Source organism: Calonectris borealis, chromosome 1, assembly GCF_964195595.1.
Source record: "Calonectris borealis chromosome 1, bCalBor7.hap1.2, whole genome shotgun sequence".
Taxonomy (NCBI): domain Eukaryota; kingdom Metazoa; phylum Chordata; class Aves; order Procellariiformes; family Procellariidae; genus Calonectris; species Calonectris borealis.
Genome location: NC_134312.1, coordinates 120,470,106 through 120,491,030, shown reverse-complemented (window position 1 = coordinate 120,491,030; position 20,925 = coordinate 120,470,106). Strand labels below are relative to the sequence as shown.

The 20,925-nt window shown below is 42.2% G+C and overlaps 1 protein-coding gene across 2 annotated transcripts in view; it reads left to right on the top strand.

The window, feature by feature from the left end:
* The window catches only part of DSCAM (DS cell adhesion molecule), a 390,627-nt gene that overhangs the window by 292,804 nt on the left and 76,898 nt on the right, over nt 1-20,925 (top strand). For both annotated transcript variants that reach the window (XM_075172878.1, XM_075172887.1), the window contains exon 18: nt 8,700-8,833. In XM_075172878.1, the coding sequence (XP_075028979.1) occupies nt 8,700-8,833 (134 nt within the window). The remainder of the gene's footprint in view (nt 1-8,699; nt 8,834-20,925) is intronic.

Genomic DNA, 20,925 nt, shown 5'->3' with positions numbered 1-20,925 from the left:
CACAGACACACATGAGATTTCATAATAGCTTTCTTGTGACTTTAACTATGGAAATCACTTCAGGTTGTCTCAGTAGGATGCCACATACTGATCTATTTCTCAAGGACTAGAATTTCAAATTCAGGGGGAGTTTTGTCCCTAACCTGTTTAATGCCTTGAAAACCCCATGAGATGAACAAATACATCTTTAGATCCCTAAACACTTTTGAAAATCTGGATCAAGAAATCTTTGGCAGAAATAAAAATGCACACAGTCCTGGAAATAAAGTCACTTGAATAATGTTTGATTGGTAAATTCTCCTGTGAGCTATGCAATGTTTTTTCAAGGAAAGTAGGCAATGGATTTTTCTTTATTACTTATCCAGTTTACTGGTCATTCATGAATGTATGAATATATTTGTCAATTTTCTTATTTGCAATGAGATTTACAAAAGTGCCAAGAGAGTAGCTTCAGTAGATTAACTGACTTGATGAATGTTTGGCGTTTTTTTCCTAATAAAAAAAATGACTCGATAAATGTTATTAATTTTTTCCAATAAAATATTAAGGGACTCATTCTAAAATTTACATACGTTGTACGGTCACCTGGCCCCAACTGTAGTTGTATCCAGGGGATGCAGTATAAATGAAAATTGGACTTCTAAAATTTTCTGTTGCATTATCAAATGAGTTATTTGTTCCTTGTTCTATTTTCATGTGCTTAATACTTTCCACTACTTTGATCAAAGTTGAATTAACACCAAAAAAAAAAGTAAGTGAATGTCTTATAGCTGAGAAATATGAGGAAATTTAGGGATGTAGCAACGTTGGTTAATGTAGGTCTACTTCCTGGACTTGCTAGAAGTAGGCATCACTGAGATCCTGCAGCAGCTTGCAATAATGGCTCTTTTTAAAACTGTCTCAAGGTACCACACCTAGTCTGAAACTGACAAGGACAATTTGCTCAGCTGTAGACTTGTGTGTCTTAAACACTGAATGTTAGGTCATTCTGATACCACCCTAAAGTCCTTTAACAACTACTTTGGAGCACCTAAGTCCTGAGTCAGATGCTCTTGCGACACCCAGTGCTTGGAGGTAGATGGTTTTATTTCAAAGAAAAATCTAAAAAATAAGAGAACTGTAAGATCACCTGCTACATTTTCAAGTTACTTTTTGCCACGTAGATCCCAGAATGGCAACTTTTCCCTAAATACTCTCTGAACACAAAGGCTCTCACTCCAGAGCCTTTGGACTAGGACTTAAGCTACCAGCAAACAGGGGAATAGTCCCACACTGTTCCAGGGGTTCAGGGACAGGCTGGGCTTGGGGAGATACAGTTCATGTCAGAGCAGCCCTGAGGACAGCAAGAATGTGCTTGCTGGTCTATGCCTTTAAGCAGCATTGCAGCTTGCTGCCTTATGTGTCAAACTGGCAAGCCGGTCCAATGTTGGGGGACAATAAGGACCATTCTTCAGGAAATCCCTGAAAAGCCAACCTGTAGAGACAACCCCTGGCTCCTGGGTCAGCCCTTCATGGCACATATGCTGGAGAAGTCGTAATGCTGTTTGGGAATGCCATGCACTGGTTTCTGTTGCGTTAAAAACTTGATGGGATCTGCAAGCTACCAAAACTTGCCTGGGTGCAGATCAAGTCTTGTCTCTGTGTGAGGTTTCTTCAGCTTTTGGAATTGATCAGATGGCAGAAGTGGTGCCAGCAGTACCTCTGTCTCTCACTGTGAACAACAAAAACATGGATTACTGCTCCTGAAAAGGTTGCTGACACTTCACCAAGACCATTCCCCTGCTCTAAAGAGGATCAGATACATCTCAGCCATCCCTGATATTTACTAAACTTTTCTCCAAAATTTGCAGTGATGAGGACTCCATAGCTTCCCTAAGTATCCTGTGTCAGTTAAGAACCCACCATAATGCAATCTCTTTTGCTGCAAAGAGGGTTGAGTACTTCCCTCTGCCCAGCTGGCCAGGGAGAGCAATGGATAACTTGCTGCTTTATAACAGTATTTCCTACCTGAAGGGTTACTGTGCCCACTGCTCCCTCCCCCGACACATACACGCGTCCATCTCCTGTGACCTATTTCCAGTTTGTAACAGTTCTGGAATATCAGAAGCCCCAAATTTTTAAATTTTTTTTTCTTAACCCACGTCTTCCTAGTTTGCTTCTCCTTAACTCTTGGTGGCTTTTTTTCTCCCTCCCTTTCTGAGATCAGACAGGCCCTGAGATGTGGGAAGCACATAGATTCTGTGTTGAGGCTGATGTGGAAAGGCTCATCTCTCATCTTTAATCCTCCTGGCAGTTCAGCAATAATCCACCCCGAGGCAGCGTGACTAAACTTTTCAGATGTTTTCTGATGCCTTGCAGTGGTTCCACTCATTAAATCTTTTGTCCAGAAAACTAAACTGAAAGGTGTTCCCAGAAAATACAATGATTTCATGTTTTGCTTCAGCCTTCACAACTTTTTATTAAAGACAGTAAAGGTTTAGAGTGGAATACATAAAGGGCTGCAGTTAAGCATAAACCAAAACCAAAGTCCTGGGTCTAAACATCCTTAAAGCTGTGGAAGTTAAATGGGAAAAGAGCATTCACATTGCCAAACTATATGTACCTAACAGGTGCCTCATTCCTCAGAAAGAACAGACATTTCTTCTGTAATTTTCTAAGGAAAAAAGGCTCCTGTAGAGGATTATTCAGTAGGACTAATTTCAGTCCACCTAAAAGATCCTGCCCTAAAGTTAATTTGAACACTCTCTTAGCACGTGTAATACAAATAATTGCAATCTTAACAGAGCTTAGATCTGGAAACTTTATACCTCTGCTCCCAGCCCTTCTTTGGCTAAAATTATAACACAAGGTATTCCAGCCCCCTCTAATAAAATCTGTATATCTGAGATATTTTTAAGTGGCTGCCAAGTCCTTCACATCGTTATTACTATGAGGCCATATCACACCATTAATTTCTTTCTCTTTTTTCATTTCTTTTACATTAAGAGAAACTTTTCTTTGTAAAATCAATGGTGCAGTGTGTTCCACGGCTGCTGTTGAAAGGCAGATCGCGGCCTCCTGTGACTTCTCTGTTGGTGTTCAGCTAGAGATATCAGGCCAAAATTTCTCTAGCAGGCTTGAAATGTCCAATGTAGCAAAATAAGAGCAACCCAGAGAGTGAAGCAGTCAGCCTGGATGAAATGAGTTGGTGCTTCCATTTCTTGTAATGTTTGATACTGATTTTAGACACCAGAGGTCAGACACTGCTGCTGCTAAGCTTAGGAAATGGGAACAGCTCTAGCAAATAACAGGAGATGAGCTTTCCTTTCAATGTGATCATATTTATGGGGTTTTGTCTAGCTTTTTTTTCCCCATTAGCCTTCAAAAAAAGAAACTGCTCTTCTTGAAGTTCCTTCTGGCAGAAAAATAAGCCAGGCAGAAATGCCCAATTTTTAAGAATTCATTCGGGTCGACAGCCAGCTGAACGTGAGCCGGCAGTGTGCCCAGGTGGCCAAGAAGGCCAACGGCATCCTGGCCTGTATCAGAAATAGTGTGGCCAGCAGGAGCAGGGAGGTGATCGTGCCCCTGTACTCGGCACTGGTGAGACCGCACCTCGAATACTGTGTTCAGTTTTGGGCCCCTCACTACAAGAAGGACATGGAGGTGCTGGAGCGTGTCCAGAGAAGGGCAACGAAGCTGGTGAAGGGTCTGGAGAACAAGCCTTATGAGAAGCGGCTGAGGGAACTGGGGTTGTTTAGTCTGGAGAAGAGGAGGCTGAGGGGAGACCTCATCGCGCTCTACAACTACCTGAAAGGAGGTTGTAGCGAGGTGGGTGTCAGTCTCTTAGCCCAAGTAACAAGCGATAGGACAAGAGGAAATGGCCTCAAGTTGCAGAGGTTTAGATTGGACATTAGGAGAAATTTCTTTCCTGAAAGAGTGGTCAGGCCTTGGAACAGGCTGCCCAGGGAAGTGGTTGAGTCACCATCCCTGGAAGTATTTAAAAGACGTGTAGATGAGGCGCTTAGGGACATGGTGTAGTGGGCATGGTGTGTTGGGTTGACGGTTGGACTCGATGATCTTAGAGGTCTTTTCCAACCTTAATGATTCTATGATTCTATGATTCTATGATTCTATGGTTTTGTCCCCTACCCTTTCCACTTTACAGTCTCTAATAAGCTGATTGTCCTCTTCACCTGAGGACTTAATTTACTAAATCATTAAAAGCTAAAGTAGTTCTTCAAATTTTCTTCCTTGCTGTGTTCAAAGTACAGTTTCAAAGGCTAGTCCACTTTGTAACAATGGGGGGTTGACAAATTCCCTCTCTGTTTCTGCATTGCAAATGCAGTATGAGAAAACTGTAGTCGAGACAATGAATTTGCTCCCCATACATGCCCGACATATGACGCACCACCTCAGCCTCTGACCTCGGGCAGAACTGGCCAGCAGAGGACATGGCCCTCAGAGCCCCCTGTCATGGAAAGCTTCCTGCAACTGGCAATTTGGCTTTCCTTTCAATGTGATCATATTTGTGGGGTTTGTCTAGCTTTTTTTCCCCCTTTAGCCTTCAGAAAAAGAAACTGCTCTTCTTGAAGTTCCTCCTGGCAGAAAAATAAGTCAAGCAGAGATGCCCAATTTTTGAGAATTCATTGTCGTTTTGTCCCCTACTCTACTTTTTACTGAGTGTCTGGCAGAGGTTGCTTCTGGGGTTTCTGTGATGCAGGAGGATGCGTATTTCTCTCTCGTATCAGTTTCTTTTGAGAAAATGCATTCTTATGCACAGAAAGCTGTTTGTGTATCACAGACGACTTTGCTCAGTGCAGCAGTGCTGTCGTCCCAGCTCTCCTCTGCCACTGAGGTCGGCGTTCAGAGCAAGGAGAAAGCTGCAGCAAGGGAGCAGCAGGGACTAGCTGCAGGGAGGAAGGAGGAATAGCACTAAATCCCTTTGCCAGCCTCATTGAAAGAATACAGAGAGATTTTCCCCCTCTCCTTTCTCTCGCTTCCTGGCGGTTGGCGTGAGAGATGGATGTACAGATACCATCTGACGAAGCTTTATATTTATTCTAAAATGAATAAGCATAAGTCCGATCAAGTGCACGTTCAGTACTCTTTCTAGCAGAGCTCTGCTTGGGCTCGTTCAGCTGGTGAGGATGGCTGTGCAGTTCATCACCTGGGCCCTATGATGGAAAATTGCCCTTAATGACTCCTTAATGCATTTTTTCTCTTGTCAGAGATCTCCAATTTTATCTTTTTGACTAACAAAAAAAGGTACAGAATAATAAGTGTTCCCCTTGTGAAACTGGCAGGATGTGGTAGAAATGGTATAATTAGTATGAGGCCAGTTCAGAGTGAATGAGGGGTGGACAGCACATGTGGATATATTTTGGCTAGCGTAGATCTAAATTATAGGTGGGATATCTCATGAACAAAGGCACTACCAGCAGCAGTCAGGAGTTTGTTTTGTTTTGTTTTTCATAAATGTAACAGTCAATAAGATAGTCTTGTGTGGTGCAGAATTAAAAATCTGTTACAGAGCAGGGTTCAGTATTCTGATACATCGGTGATATCACTCTTAATGCACCGCGCTCCATGCATTTGCCTCCCTGCTGTTCAGTACTGTGAAGAAAAATGGTGATAATCTTTCTGCTTATGAAAAGGGGAATGAGAAAGTTCCTGGAGCTCCTCCCCATGATCTGGCGCATCTAAATGCTCTTTCCCGGACTAGTCATATCAGTATAATTGCCTTCTCTGCATTAGCATTTCACTTGCACTGTCAAGAATACAAAGTGTTCTCTTCCACGTGAAAGCAGCATGCTATTTCTGTGTCTTTCAAAGCCTCGTTAGCTGGAGAATGAGGCCATCTTTGATCTTAAATTTGCCAAATCTGCTCCCTAAAATGTTGCAAAGTTGGCTGGAAGCAGTCCTTGGCTTCTCTGTGCTCAGCCCTGGTTGTCCTCCGGCTTCTTACCATTATTTTACCCCTGGTGACCATGGAAAAAAGAAACTATGGTATTGTGCACATTTAGCTTGTCTTTGCTGGGATCTGTGGGAATCAGTGTGCTGGATAACGATCCATGGAGAATTCGATAAGACATCCCAGGTCTCCTGATACTGCTGTCTCATAACGACTGAAGCTAGTAAGGCTACGGGATGCAATGGCAATGAAGAAAATACCTTGAGTTAACATAGCAAGACTGGGGTCTTTCCAAGATAAGGCAGGCACCATATTCTCCCACCTTCTTCACATACTCAAGGATGTTTAGTAACAAATGTTTCAGTTAATGCTGAGCTAATTCATAATAATCTTGTTTAGGTCCAGGGAATGAGTTTGAGCAATGACTTTACCCTCTGGACAGAGGACAGTGGTGATCTGTAAGGCATCAGATGACAGTCTGCAGAATTCTTGCTAAGGAAATGTAAGCACTTCCCCATACACAGTCATTTCCACACGCACAACCCAGCAAAAGAGGATTAATAAATGAACCAGACACCACTGCAAAAACTGTTGCTTGATTCCAACCCCTCCACAATGAGGCGGAGGGGTCTTTGGATTAGAAAAGCTTCAGCAATTTGACTATATGACTTGCTAACTTTCTTTCTAGCCCCTCTTTCTGCTGGTCTGTATACAAGACAAATACAGCAGTCCAATGTCAAGTAATATTTTCCACATATGTCCGTTGACTGGAAAATGCTAGGTGAATTTTGAGTTAATCCCTCAGCAGTTGACAGCCATGACCAATTAACGTCAGAACCTGTCCCTATAGATCACACCCTAATTTAACAATAAATTACTTTAACCTCATACATCTATTTGCAGTGATTTCCAGAAAACATTACTAACTGTAAAGGAATCCTCCCATGGGTTAAGTAATTACCCTGGAGAGCTAGCTTTCACTCTTCAGCAGCGGGAGCAAATAGCATTTCTAATGAGCTGGGTATAAATAACAAGTTGAATGCTGTCAAGCATCAATATTTACTCTGCATTGGATAGAACTGCTAACTGAATTAGCCCCTTTGCAGTGAGGGGCTGGGTTTGCATGCAATTATAATCATGACATTCTCACTTGATGCCTTATTAGCTTTCTCAACACACTATAAATAGAAAATGCATATTCAGAAATGTTGCACTGAGCAGTGCCTATCTGTCAATTTTCTTACATCTTCCAGTACTACCTGTACAGATATAAAATTGAAGTTCTCTTTATATGCTTTTTACAACCCGAAGTAGCTAGCCGCAAAGCTAAGCAAATTCAGACCCCGGGCTGTCTGGCTTCTCTTTATAGGCAGTTTTTTACCACTATAATATCTACTTACTTAAATGAGGTAGAATCAAGATTAAGGATCCATCTACGAAGATCAGCTTGCTGGGCAAGGGTTTTTCCATCTGTATTGCACAATAACTGTTTTCTATGAAAGTAAAGGAAGATGATCAAGCATTGGAATGGTAATTTTATTGGAAACTCTAACATTTTGGTGGTTTTGCTTGAAATTAGACAAAAATATTAGATTCCTCATGAACCAAAAGTTCTGCAGAGAACAGAGTCCATCAAAATGTTTCATTTTGTCTTTAATAACATGTGTAGTAATTTCCAGTACAACATATCTATTTTAATAATTTAACATGAATATTCTCCACATGCAGTATTAAAAATATATTCCAAATTATTTCTTTTTACAGTTTTAAAAATATTTTAAAATAATTTCCTATTGACAAGAGGGGGGTTTTTTTCAGGAAAATTTAAAACATTTTATTCCAATGTTAATTGTAGCTCTTGCTATTTTGTTAAAGTACCAGCTTACATGTAATGTGATATTCTAGCATGCAGGAATTTTTTTACGTTAGTATAAGAGTGCTTCCAAAGTTGGAGAACACTGTACAGTGTAACATGTGTTTGAAAAATAACATGCTCATGAAATTAAAGTCTTTCTCAAAATGCAAGCGTGCAAGGAGACACAGTTAAGTTCATGTACCAAGATTTTAGCATTTCCTGGCTGAATTTTTTTCTGTGTGGTTTTAGAGAGGAGGGGTTTTTTCTCTTTTTCTGTGACAGTTTTCTATGGCTTATACAGATAGCTGCTGTAATTAGAGAAATAGATATGTGTTCACATACTGCAGTGCCAGACAGAGGTCTGAGCTGCTGAGGGCAAGGCTGGGGGGAAGGTGGCTGTGTGGCCATATGTCTGCTCACACGTCACGCCACTAGCTAGACCTGGGTCACGTCAGGCAGTGCTAACTGCATGGGACTACAGCTCATTTGCTCTCCAATTCATTAAATTCACAGCTCTACTGTGTATGTCCATTAAACTGTTCACATGTATATTATTTATACAGCAAATAATCATTTGGCATGAGTTATGTCTTAAAAATTGACAATTTATAATAATATGTTTATTGGCATTTTGCACTGGCCACAGCCAACCTATTTTCACGCATGCAGGCTGGGGGTGATACTTCACACGAGTTTAACCATCCGAGGCAGCTGCTGCTTCGGGGCCCTCTGAAGCAGGGCCTTTCGCCTCTTAGGGATGGGGGCAGAGCCCTCCAAACCCTCTCCCCTGGCGTGGGCAGTGCAGAGGCTGCTTCCTAACACAGGCTGTCCGCCTGGGTCCACAGGGGCACAGTTACCAAAGCGGCAAGCTCTCCTTTTCCTGTTTGCTCCTCCATTACACTAGGATGACCGAGTGCCTGCCTTGGGCCATTCTAACACGTCTTGTTTTTCCAGTTCCAGGTCCTCCCGGGGGTGTTAAAGCAGCCGCAGCTTCGGCCTCCACCATCTTCGTGTCCTGGCTCCCTCCCCTCAAGCTGAACGGCATCATTCGGAAATACACTGTCTTCTGCTCACACCCCTACCCCACAGTAAGTCCCCCAGGGCAACCGCAGACGGGCAGCACTGACCTGTGGGGCTGAAGTTGTGTGCCTGCAGGTGCTCAGTGCTTGATGCTTTCCTTGCCGCTTCCTTTCCTGTCATTTGGTCTTTCCCCTAAGCAAGGGTGAAGGGGGATCCTGGGGCTACGGGGTGACTGAGAGTTGGTTTCGGTTTTTCCCACCTATAAAACTTTTGCAGTTATTGAAACTTACTGCTGAGTGCTGACTTACAAATCATATCAAAACTCACAATTGAAGTTGAGTATCTTCTAAGGCATGGGTATTTTTAGAATTTACTCAGTGACCTTTTAGAGGACTGGCTGCAAGCTATGTTGTAGCTGGAGGCTTGTATTTATATACCAAATTGCTGAATCTGACTTCTGTTTTCATTTAAGTTCCTACCTTTTTGGCTTGGGTATTCATGTGTGAAGGAGCACAATGACTTATGAATGAAAATATTTGTTTGTGAATAAACTTATTTGTGCCTGGAGTCTTTGCCCACCCTAGATCGATATGCTATTACTGGGTGAGAAAGTGACAAGAGAAAAATAGAATTGAATATCAGGTATATCTCTGTCTGAGTCACAAAGGAATCCAACTATCTTTAAACAGAAGGGCCAATTGCTCTTTGTAGATACCCGTGCATATTTATTTTAATATACATTGAAAAAGTAGTTATTTATTTTTTGCGCAAGGTTTTGATTTCGTTTTTAAGCAGGACTTCCCATCAAAGGTAGCATTGCAAGTTGCAATATGTAATCTTAGTGTAATAGACAAGGAAAATACTGTTCCAGAAGTAGGAGGAGTTTGACAGGGAAATTTCCAAAAGTGCCTCAGGCTTGTTTTCAAAGCTGGCTGAGAGAGAGGAAGGCCTGAGGGTATGTCTGAATGGGACCCTGCGGGCAGACACAGCCTCACCCAGCCCGCTCTTCCAGCAAGAGAACGAATTCTGCAGGTACTCAAGGGGAAACGGGGCAAAACACACATGTCCATTGATGGCTATGCTTAAACCGATACATCCTACTATAAGCAGGGTTTATTAGTCACAGCCAAAGCTAAGGGTTGGAGATCTTTGCTTCATTTATGTCTTGGGACTACTGACTCTTAACTCCATCAATTAATAATTTTAGCCACGCAAACCAAACTTTCTTGAGCATACCGTTTAAATGTAAACTAGCCAGAGATTTTTCCCTCATGGTTCGTACATTTCTATGACACACAGTGGGTTAAAGGGGTCAGAACAGAACTGGACCTTGCCGTTAGGGCTCTGGTCCGAATGGGGACCAAGAGCCGCTCTGGGGGGTTGGAGAGAAAGCAGGTGGTGCTGCTGGCTCTTGCTAGTTACTTACCCTGCACAAAGCTGCAGTGTTTCTTCCTGAGGCTTTGCTAGGAACAATTTTTTATGTGTTTACATCACCAGGAAAATAAACATCCTCAGCTAAAAATTTTTTTCTCTAATATGCTGTTCTCTCATATACAAAATTATTTTTTTAAGACTGCTTATTGTATGGTTACCTTTTGGAGTAGCTCAGCGATGGACAGTGACAAGAATAGTTACTCTTTTTGCTGGTCTTGGCCTGTACTGAATTTTACTGCTATATTTTTGTGGTGTTCATTATGGCATGATGTGAGGGTATCACTGTATACCTTAGCCAAGATAGAGGCACTTGGAGGTGTTTGTGTTTTCTGTTAATTGTTAGTATGTACATGTATAGTTATCCTGTTGTTACCTGTGTACATGAAGGGGTGTATATGTGTCTGTACATATAAATATATACATGTACGTACCCGTATGTGTATATATATGTACAATATGTATCTATGAGGACAGTCCCTGTACCACTTCTCACTGGTGTTTTGCAGATCAGCATGAGTTGTGGCTTACAGAGCTGGTCTTCTGTATCAGTCCTGTGTGGTGAGCGAGGCAGTGATCGCACCCAGTGGTCAGTTTCCAGAAGCCAGGTTGGACATCTTTAAATAAGTGCAAGGCCTCAGGGTACATTTAATATAGGACACACTCCCCCAACATTATTTCTAATGCAATGCTTTGTTATCTTTTATCCTTAAAAGGATTGTGAAATAAAAAGTTATTTTATTCAGAGCTAGCTTTGCAGTGAAACAAGTCTGCTGCAGAGGTGCTTGAATGGTAACACTCCTGTGCAGATAGGGTCTATATATCCCAAGGAAATTCTTGTATGATTCACTGTTGGCAGAGGCAAGTAGTTGACAGAGAAAGTGGTCTTAAATTAGGGTGAGGAGGGGAATAAGTAGAAGACCTGTGTCTTTATCATCTCTTCTGCTACCGTAAGTAGCAAGCACTGTAGTTGGAGGTATAGAGACATAAAAACTTCCTGAACAGACTTCTTCCTCCAGTCAAAGCCCTGGTTGCAAAATAACCTTGCTAAAAGTCTGCCATTTAAGCAGAAAGGCAAACTCAGTTTTTAAGCATCAGTGAGGAGAAAGAGAAAAGGACAGTGGTAAAGGCAAACTTATGGGAAGGCTATATTCTTTGCAGATTGCATTTTACAAGCAGTATGTGTATGCTGAGAACAACTCAATACAGTACACTTTAGACACTTCGGCTAACAAGACAATCCTTTACACAGGAACACTGCTTTGGTGTTTAAGTCACCAACAGGAAAACAAATTAACTGTTAGTTGTATTGTGCACATTTTTATTACAAAGCACAACCCTCATATGACCCTGAGATATTGTAACATGAAGATTTGCTGCCTCTTGCAATTCAGTTTGTTTTGCAAGGGCAGAAGCTGTTAGAACTTCTGCTGCCCCTGTACAGAAGGATGCATACATTTCCTTTTTAAATATTTCGAGTCCTAAGGACAGTATTTGGCTGGGATGTTCCGAGCCACAAATATGATTAATGTGTGAAAAATAAAAATTATTTTCCACTGCAATCTATTCTCTAGCCAAGATAAAGGGCAAGCAAGGGTCCAATGTCATACTGTTTAATTGTTGTGCCTATATTATTGTATAGGCATTATTAGGCAGAACTTTCTCTTTTTTATTCTGCAAATACAGGAAAAAAAAACAGAAATATGACTTAATGGGTCCTTTGTTCTTCAAATGTAAGAAACAAAACATACCAGAATTTAAGTTAAAATAATTATCCTCTGTGTTAACTTGCAGCCCACATTTCACAGATCTTGACTCCACTTGACTCTTTTTAGGAATCTCAAGACCACCTGTAATGGTCCCATGTTGGCCAGCTTCCTTCTAAGTGTGCTTATCCCCAGCGTACCGGCAGGACGCTCATCACACTCATTCTGCCCAAGCCTCAGGGAAGCAACAGGCAGTGCTATCAGCTGCCGCATAGGCTGCCGTCCCATCCTGTCCGTGTAGGTTTTCCCAGTGGTGCCACAGACCTTGCACATGTTTTGAACCCTAGCAAAGAAGCTAAGGTGGTTCGGCTCCCACCTTGCTGTGGGGGGAGCTGCTTTAGGTGGCTGCTCCAGCACCTGCTGGCTTGGGTTGTAGATGTGTATTGCCAGGGCTTTTAAAAGGGCAAGAGAAAATTTAGGTGATTTCTGAAAAAAACTCCACCAACCTCTTGTTGCATTCAGGGCAGTACACTACATAAGGAGGAATCAATGGAATTAGATTAAATAAAATTTAGATGGCAGAAAGTGCCTGGAAAAGGTCATCGTGACACAAAGCATGTAACGGCTAGCCAGCCTGGGAAACAGTAATCTCAGAACAGGTAAAAAGAAACACAGAAAGAAGGCAGGAGAACAAAGGTTAAGAAGCAGGATTTCCTGGCACAGGAAGGGCTGAGAAAGCATTAGAACTGACAGGGAAAGTAGAGAGAGGTTAAGAGCTGAAGACATGTAGACCAACTATATCATTTGGGTGTCAACAAACAGTATGGCATCACTCAATCAGAAATACACATATTAAAGTCTATTTTGCTTTGTTGATTAGAAAAGTGCAGTCATTATTGTTGTTGTTACTGTTGGGGGTGATCCGTTGGTCAGTCATTCATTAATAGGAGCAAACATATTAAACAGGCTTATCCTGCTGTTTCCAACAAAGCAGGTCATTAAATTGTGCATCAGTCTCCTGCTTTCTCCATGGGATGCCTGGAGATTAATGGAAAGGAGTCATGTAAGTAGAACTGCACTATAAAAGGATAATAAATGGAGACCGCTCTCCTTCTCGGTGATTTTCCTTTTCAGGACATTGTCAGTTAGTTCTTGTCTTCGTTCCACTCATATTAAGATGTGGAATAAGATGACCTTGCTGTCGCTCTCTGATTTCCTGATAGTGAAAGCTAAAAGCAGAACTTGTTTGGGCAAATGTGCATAGAAAGTGTTCAGACGTGAAAGATATACAATACTGCCAATGGCCTAAAATGTCATAGGAGTTTTATTGGAGCCTTTCCCCCGTCTAAATTAGGAAACATCTTGGTGGCAATCTAATGTGTTTCTTTTTCTCGGAGAGTTGCACATTAGCTCTACCAGTGTTTGGTTTCAGTTGTTGTGTACATATTTTGGCAAACTGGACTTCCATTTTTAAACTTCTGTAGAATAATAAAATTTAGGTTGGAATGTTCCTCTGGAGGTCGCCTAGTCCAACCCCCTTCTCAAAGCGGGTTTAATTACATCAAGTTGCTCATGTCTAGTGAAGTCATGAACACTTCCATGCATAGAGATCCCACAGTCCCTCTGGGTCCCAGTTCCGATATTTGACCATGGTCTCATAGTAATTTTTCTTTCCCCCAGTTGATCAGAATTTCCCATGTCGAAACCTTTCCCACCCTGCAGCTTCAAAAAGGGCTCGGCGCCATCTTCTCTGTTTCATCTGATGAAGTATATGTAGATGGCAATAAAGCCTCTCCTGAGCCTTCTCTTCTTAAGGCTGACAGACATAGCTGGCTCAGCATGTCCTTTTATGTATGTACTGCACTCCAGCCTCCTGACCATCCCCTGACAGCCCTGTGCTGTACCTGCTCCAGCATATCCATGATTTTTTTGTACTGGAGAGCCCAAGACTGGACAGAGTACTTAGATGCAGTCTCATAAGTGCAGAGTAGAGGGGAAGGATCACCTCCCTGGACTTGCTGGCTACACTCTTACAAATGTAGAGTTGCTAATACCAGACCTGCTTTTCTGCAGAGCTGCCTCTTAGACAGTCGGCCCTCAGGCTGTAGTAGTGCATGGGGTTATTCTATCCCAGATGCAGGACTTTGTATTTGCTCTTTTTGAACTTCATAAGCCTCTGGTCACCCCATTTCTCCAACCTGACTAGGTCCCCCTGAACAACAGCCCTGCTCTCCAGCATATAAACTATTACCCCCAACTTCAGGCCATTCACAAACTTGCTGACAGTGCACTCTTGTTCTGTCTCTCAGGTCATTAATGAAGATATTAAACAGTATTGGTCCCAGAAAATGATCCTTGAGGGATATTACTAATCATTGGCTTGCAACTGAACTTTGCACCACTGATCACAAGTCTGAGCCCGGCAGTGCAGACAATTTTCTGTCCATTTTATTGTTCACTTTTTCAGCCCGTATTTCACCAATCTGATGATAACGAGACTGTGGAAGACTGGGTCAAAGGCTTTGCTAAAGCCGAGGTAAACAACAGCCACCGCCCTCCCCTTGTCCACAGTGCCAGTCACTTTGTCATAGAAAGCAATCAGGTTGGTCAAGCATGATTTATCTTTGGTAAATCCATGTCAACTCTTCCTTCCCCTCCTTCATGTGTTTAAAAATGGCATTTGCTTAATAACCATCTCATATTATTGAGACTAGGTCAGCCATCCTGTAGTTACCTAGATCCTTCTTCTTGCCCTTCTTGAAGATGAGTGTGGCATTTGCCTTTTTCCAGTGATCAGAAGCCTCCCCTGATTGCCATCACCTTTCAAATACAACCAAGAGTTGCCTCACAATGACATCAGCCACCTCCTTCAGCACCCTCAAATGCATCCCATCTGGTACCATGGGTTTCTGTATGTCTAATTAAGTGATTCTTAAGTGAGTACAGCATCACTCCCAAAGACTCTTCAAGAAGGTTTAGAGACCTGGAGGCCTGAGGGCAAACCTTACCAGTGAAAACTGAGCCAAAAAAGGCACTGAGTACCTTAGTTCTTTCCAAATTCCTTTTCACGAAGTACCCTGCCTCATTGAGCAATGGGCCCAAACTCCCCTTAGCCTTCCTTTTGCTGCTGGTGTACTTAAAGAAACCCTTCTTGCTTTTGTCCTCTACAAAAAGAATTGTGTTTGAGTTCAATCAGGATCTCCATGTTCATCCATGCTGTTCTTCTGTCATGCTTGTCAGAAGCAATTCTGTCAATTTTCCATACATTGCAAAAGACCATTCTTTTGCTCTGAGGAGGTTGTCCTTGAAGATTAGCCAGCTGTTCTGATCCCCTGTGCCCTTGGGTCAGTTTCCCATGGGATCACTCCTCTCAGGATCTTGAACGCCAGTCTTATGGTCGCAACAACCAAAGGTGTCATAGACCTTCACATCTTCAACCAGTTTTTCCTTGTTTGTGAGCAACGGGTTCAACAGAGCATTTCCACTAGTTAGTTCATTGATCACCTCCGTCAAGAAATGGTCTTCAGTACTCTCCAGAAATCTCCTAGATTGCTTGCTTCCAGTCTTATTGCCCTTCCAGCAGTTGAAATGTGGTAAAAGTCACCCATGAGTACCAAGATGTGTGCTTGTGAGGCTTTCTTCAGCTGCCTCCTCCTCTTGATCAGGAGATCTGTAGCAGACACCTACTACAATACTACAAGTACTGGTCTGTCCTCTGATCCTTACCCACAAGCTCTCTATTGATTTGTCACTTGCTCCGGGGCAGCACTCCATGCATTCAAGAAACTCCTTTACACCAAGTGCAAGCCCTCCTTCATACCTCCCTACATGTCTTTCTTGAAGAGACTGCATCCCTCCATTGCAGAACACCAGTCAGGAGTGCTATCCTACCATGTCACCATAATCCCAATGAGGCTGTAGCTCTGCAACTACACACTGACTTCCAATTACTGTCCTCTAAGCTACATGCATTGGTGTACAGGCATTTGAGATGGATCCTAAATTGTGTTGTTCTTACAGGGGAAAAGTGACATCCTCTTCTATAATGTTTTCTCCTAGACACATCTGCTTTGCCCCATTGTGCCCTTGCTTCTCTATTATGGTAGCTCTCCCCAACCACACCTAGTTTAAAGCCCTCATCACTAGGTTAGCAAGCCTTTTTGCGAAGACGCTCTTGGTGCCCTTTGCCAGATATATCCCATCCCTGCTCAGTAGCTCTCATTCCTCAAGGTCCTGCAGTCATAGAAGACAAAGCCCTGCTAGACTAACCCTGCAACATCAATTGACTCACTTCTGCTTGAGCCTTCTCCCTCATCAGAATGTTTGAGGAGACACCACCTGAGCCCCTCTGCTCTTCACTCTCATCTCCCGAACTCTGTTGTGACTCTTGATATGGTTCACATTGCCCCTTCCAGTGTTGGTGCCCACATGGAAAAGTAGTAAGGGAAAATAGTCCAAGGGCTGGATGAGCCTTGGCAATATCTCCACACATCTCATATCTTAAAGCCTGACAAGCAAAAAGTTCCCAAGATATTATGTCAGGTTGGCAGATTGGTGCCTCCGTCGCCTGCAGGAGGGAGTCTCCAATAACTATCACATGCCTTTTTCCTTTTGTGCAGACAGTAGGTTAAGGCTCAGATAGCTCTGATGAATCCTCTCACGGGTCTTGTTCATCCTCACCAGTGCCCAGGGCATTATACATATTCTGAATTTGCAAATCTGCAAGTGGAGCACAGGACTCTTTTTCCTGTTGTCAGAAGTGACAACTTCCAGTCTTCTAATAACCTGACTGCCACCTACCTGTTTGAGCATGTTTTTCTGCTGCCCTTGCTTCTTTGTGTTGAGTGACCCAGGTTTTCATCACCACATGCAGTCTTGAGCGGAGTTGCTGGGCCCCTCTGCATACCTGCTGTGATAACTGATGTGGCAATGGCTGTACCAGTCAGCAGTGCTCTGGCCTCCCCCATTCCCGAATGGGTCCCTTCTTGCAAGACTATGAGCCCACTCAAGCTTTCCCCATCCAAGCACTCATCGGTTAGCTTGTGAGCACTGTTATTGCCACATGCTCCTCCTGCCCACACTACCCACACAACAACAGGTGTCTGCTGCTCTGGGCAGATGTTTTCACTGATTACAGGAGGGATTGTGATTCTTAAACGTGAATTCCCTTGCCTTTGATTAAATGCTTCATACCTATCTTCGTTTTCTGAGTGCTCAGTAATCATACCTCTGTCAGACTTCTAAAGCTCTTTCTGTTTGACACCAAATCTCTTACTGTACAGTATGAAGTGAATTTCCATGGAGCAGTGGTACTTCTGTGAAGCTGCTCCCCAAAGCCCTGAACCAAACTGTGATCCACTCCACAGTAAAACTCTATTTGAGGAAGACTTCAGATTGCATTTCACTTTCCAGCACAAGTACCCAAAGACTGGCAAAGACAAGAAGCTTACAAAGCATCCAGGTACAAATTCAAAAACCTAGTTTTTTGATAATAAGAACCAGTTTATTCCCTGGTCTTGAATTCTGGCCATAGTTTTGAAATGTTAGTTGATCAAACTGTTGCTAGTTGTGGGATTCTGCTAAGAGGTATGATTTCTCCCTTAAACCCACCTTGACTGAGGTCCCAAATGACCAGAAACCTGAGGACTGGAAGGAGAAGAAATTCCAGAGCAAGCTGCTGTTGAACCAGATGAATGGAGTGAGAATATTCCTGCAAAGAACCCAAATGATGCTGTCATGATGAGAGTATTAGCGGGATTAGCTGGATGATGAACCAGAACACATAGCAGACCCCAATGCTGAAATAGGGGTGATGAATAGGAGTTATCTTAGAGTGCAAACCCTACAGTCAGCCCCAAGTACCTGGCAGTGACCTGTGTCTGAAAGAATCTTTGAAAACTGTAATCTACAATTCTGGACTTCTCCAAAGGATTTAGAAAGATACAAAAGCTGAAAGCCCAGCAAAGTTTCATCTTGGCCTGGAAATATTTCTGTGCAACTGTTGGGTTTGGAAGATGGGGGAGATGAACAGATGTGAAGTAATGATGGAGAAGAAGGAAATGATCTTATATTTGGCCAAAACCCAAGACAATTTACTTGAAAACGTAATTGATATTGGAAACTGACCAACATCTGGGACTGTTTGGGGCAGGCGGTTACTGATCTTTTTGGTATACTTATTTTTCTGTGAGAAACATCCTCGTAAGCGTGTTAGACTTCTATATTTGTTTCATTTTTTGCTTTTGGTTTAAACCCACTAAGAGGAAAAAAAAAATTACGTTGTTTAACCTGCTGTCAAATTAAACAACAGGCGTATGATGTCTGCACAAGACACCGTTCCCATGTACATTCTGTCTGCTCAGTCCTGTGATAGAATAACCAGCTGCAGCAGTAGCAGCACTAGTGACTAGACTATTCATCTGTTTCTCACATCTCTATGCACCTTTTTCTGTCAATCTGTAGAGCACCATGATGAGGGAAAAACTGTAGTCAGATTCCCCAGTTCGGGTGTATTACAGTGAGTTTTTTCTGTTCAGTAGAAAAAGTGACATGAATCAGACTCTTTCTCCAGGTTTCCTTCCTCTCTTCCACAAATGCAGGGACTGCATTCTCCCAACTCCGGCCACATAGTTTTAAACAGGTCCCAGTGAAAAACACTTAGGTCAAATACCTTGGTTCCTTATGAAGTCCTATAAGTTTGAGATACATTCCTCAATACAAACACATGCAGAATCTTCCAGAAAACACCTGGAGAATATTCTTTGCAATGTATTACTGATATCGTATCAAAAGCCTACACAGGAGACTCTGGGGTTGCCCTGCAAAAGAAGAGAGTCATCTCTGTTCTATCTCTGTAACTTGCAGACTCAAGTTCACCTGACTTCAGACATATCGAAGAGTGCTGTTTCTGGGATCTGGGACCAGTGCTGATTCTGGGATCATCCAGGCTTTCCTTTCATTAAAGGAAAGAAGCTAGATGTCTGGGAGAAGCTAGATGAATCTTCTTCCAAAAGCTTCACTTCTCTTTCTTCACTCTAGAGAAAGTATACATGGTTATCTTAAACCAGAGGATATGCATCTTAAACTAGATGATATGAAAGTATATACAATTCTCTTAAATTAGATCTTTAAACAACCAGAATTAGCTGACAAAAATTCCCAGCATCTAGGTATTTTCTACACAATTCTTTCAGACGCCAATCTTGTCTTGATTTTGCATAGGATCTGTCCAAATTCTAACTCAATGTGAGGCGGCTTTGCATCACGCTTTCTGACCCCTGGGTCCTGTCCAGTTTAAAGACTTGAATAAAAGGCATGGAAAATAGAGCAAAAGCAATTATAAGCCAGAAAAGATTTGTTGTTACATGCTGTAGAGACTTCAGTGATTAAAGGGATGCTGAAAGTCTACTTAAAAGAGGGGAGAGGTAGCTGGCAGAAGTTGGCTAAATAGATAAAGTTACTGTTGAACGAAAACTTGTTCAGAGTCAGCAGAATCTGAATTTAAGATATATGTTCATATATGTTCATTGATTTGTATACTACAAGCAGTATTAATCACTGTGCTTATCACAGTACTTTTTACAGCATGAAGATATTTATGTTCATTCATTCTTGTTCTTTAGGCACATAAAACTAGTGTATAATTTTAAAAACTCATTTTGAATGGTATTTAAAATATGTCTTTTTTAATATACCATGTGTACTGTTTACAGTTTTTTCATAGCTATTATTTCACAGCTTTGTTACCAGCTCCCAAACATAGTACATTCATTCTTTTAATTGCTTTGTCAACTTTACATTTTCTGTCTATCTGATTTTTGTCATAGAGCAGATCTCAGGAGAGGTGTTACAGAGTATAAATTAATTCTGATGATGTGCTGTTTTATACAATTTTTAAAAGGTCTCCTTGCAAAGCCCTCCGAAAACAAATTTGATATTGATTTTTTCATAAAACTCTGGTCTTGTCTCACCTAATCTCACATATAAGTATATCAATATAGTCTAACAATAAGTCCTTGGTGTCAGTTGCAGTGTATTTCAGCAGGTATGAATTCATCCCGTTCCCTTCTGTATCATACAGGGGACAGAGCACTTGGGACCAGATGGTGTCATACAATTCATGCGTTGACTGAAATGCTCTGAAGAAACCTGATGATTTCTTGGGGCCACCAAAGGAGGCAGCAGAACTCCTGGCAGTGCAGAAGGTGGTCTCCTGACCTTCCTATGGTCACCAGCCCATGACACCACATGCTGCTTCCCTCATGATGAGCCCCAGGAGGTTGATGGACTCTCTGTGAGTTGCTGCAAAGGGGCAAGCAGGTGGTGTACCTCGGTGGCTCCCAAGCAACAGACTCCTTGACTACCTGGAAGTCCAGGCAGTGAGTTGTCTTCCAGATGTAATTCCTGGAAATGGGTTTGCAAGGTTTTTCCTGCAGGTGGGAAGGCAGGGAGCTGCCTCTGTTGTTTCCAAAATTTCCATCTTGCACTTTCTAACATTTCAATTCCACATTTAAGGAAAAAAAAAAAAAAGAAAGATAAAAGATCTATGGAAGCTGCATTCTGTTTTGTGCACAGCTTCTGTTTACAACAGTTATCTTCAATAATGCTAAGTGAAAAACAGATGCCATATTTCAAAACATGAGCCAAAATAGCAAGACCTGAACAGAAGCCGTTATATGACTGAAGTGGTATCCCAAGTCTTACTGAAAACTGTGGTCCAGGATTGGTGGTTATTTGCAGCTCTGACAGTCTGTCCGTCTGTGAAAGGAAGCAAGGCAAAAGCCAGCAGTCCTGGAGAAAAGTACTAGTCCGTGACCTTAGGCAGAGTTTCACATCTTTAGGGCGTTCACTGAGAGTGGTTTGTCTACTCTGTTCAGGGATGCAGAACTTGAAGTTCATTCTCTATAAATACAATAATGTATTGATTTCATATTAACCCAATTTGCTTCCAGGTAGAAATAACTTGTCATAGCCCTCATTATGGGATAACTTGTCAGTCCAAGAGACTCTAAAATGTCATTTCC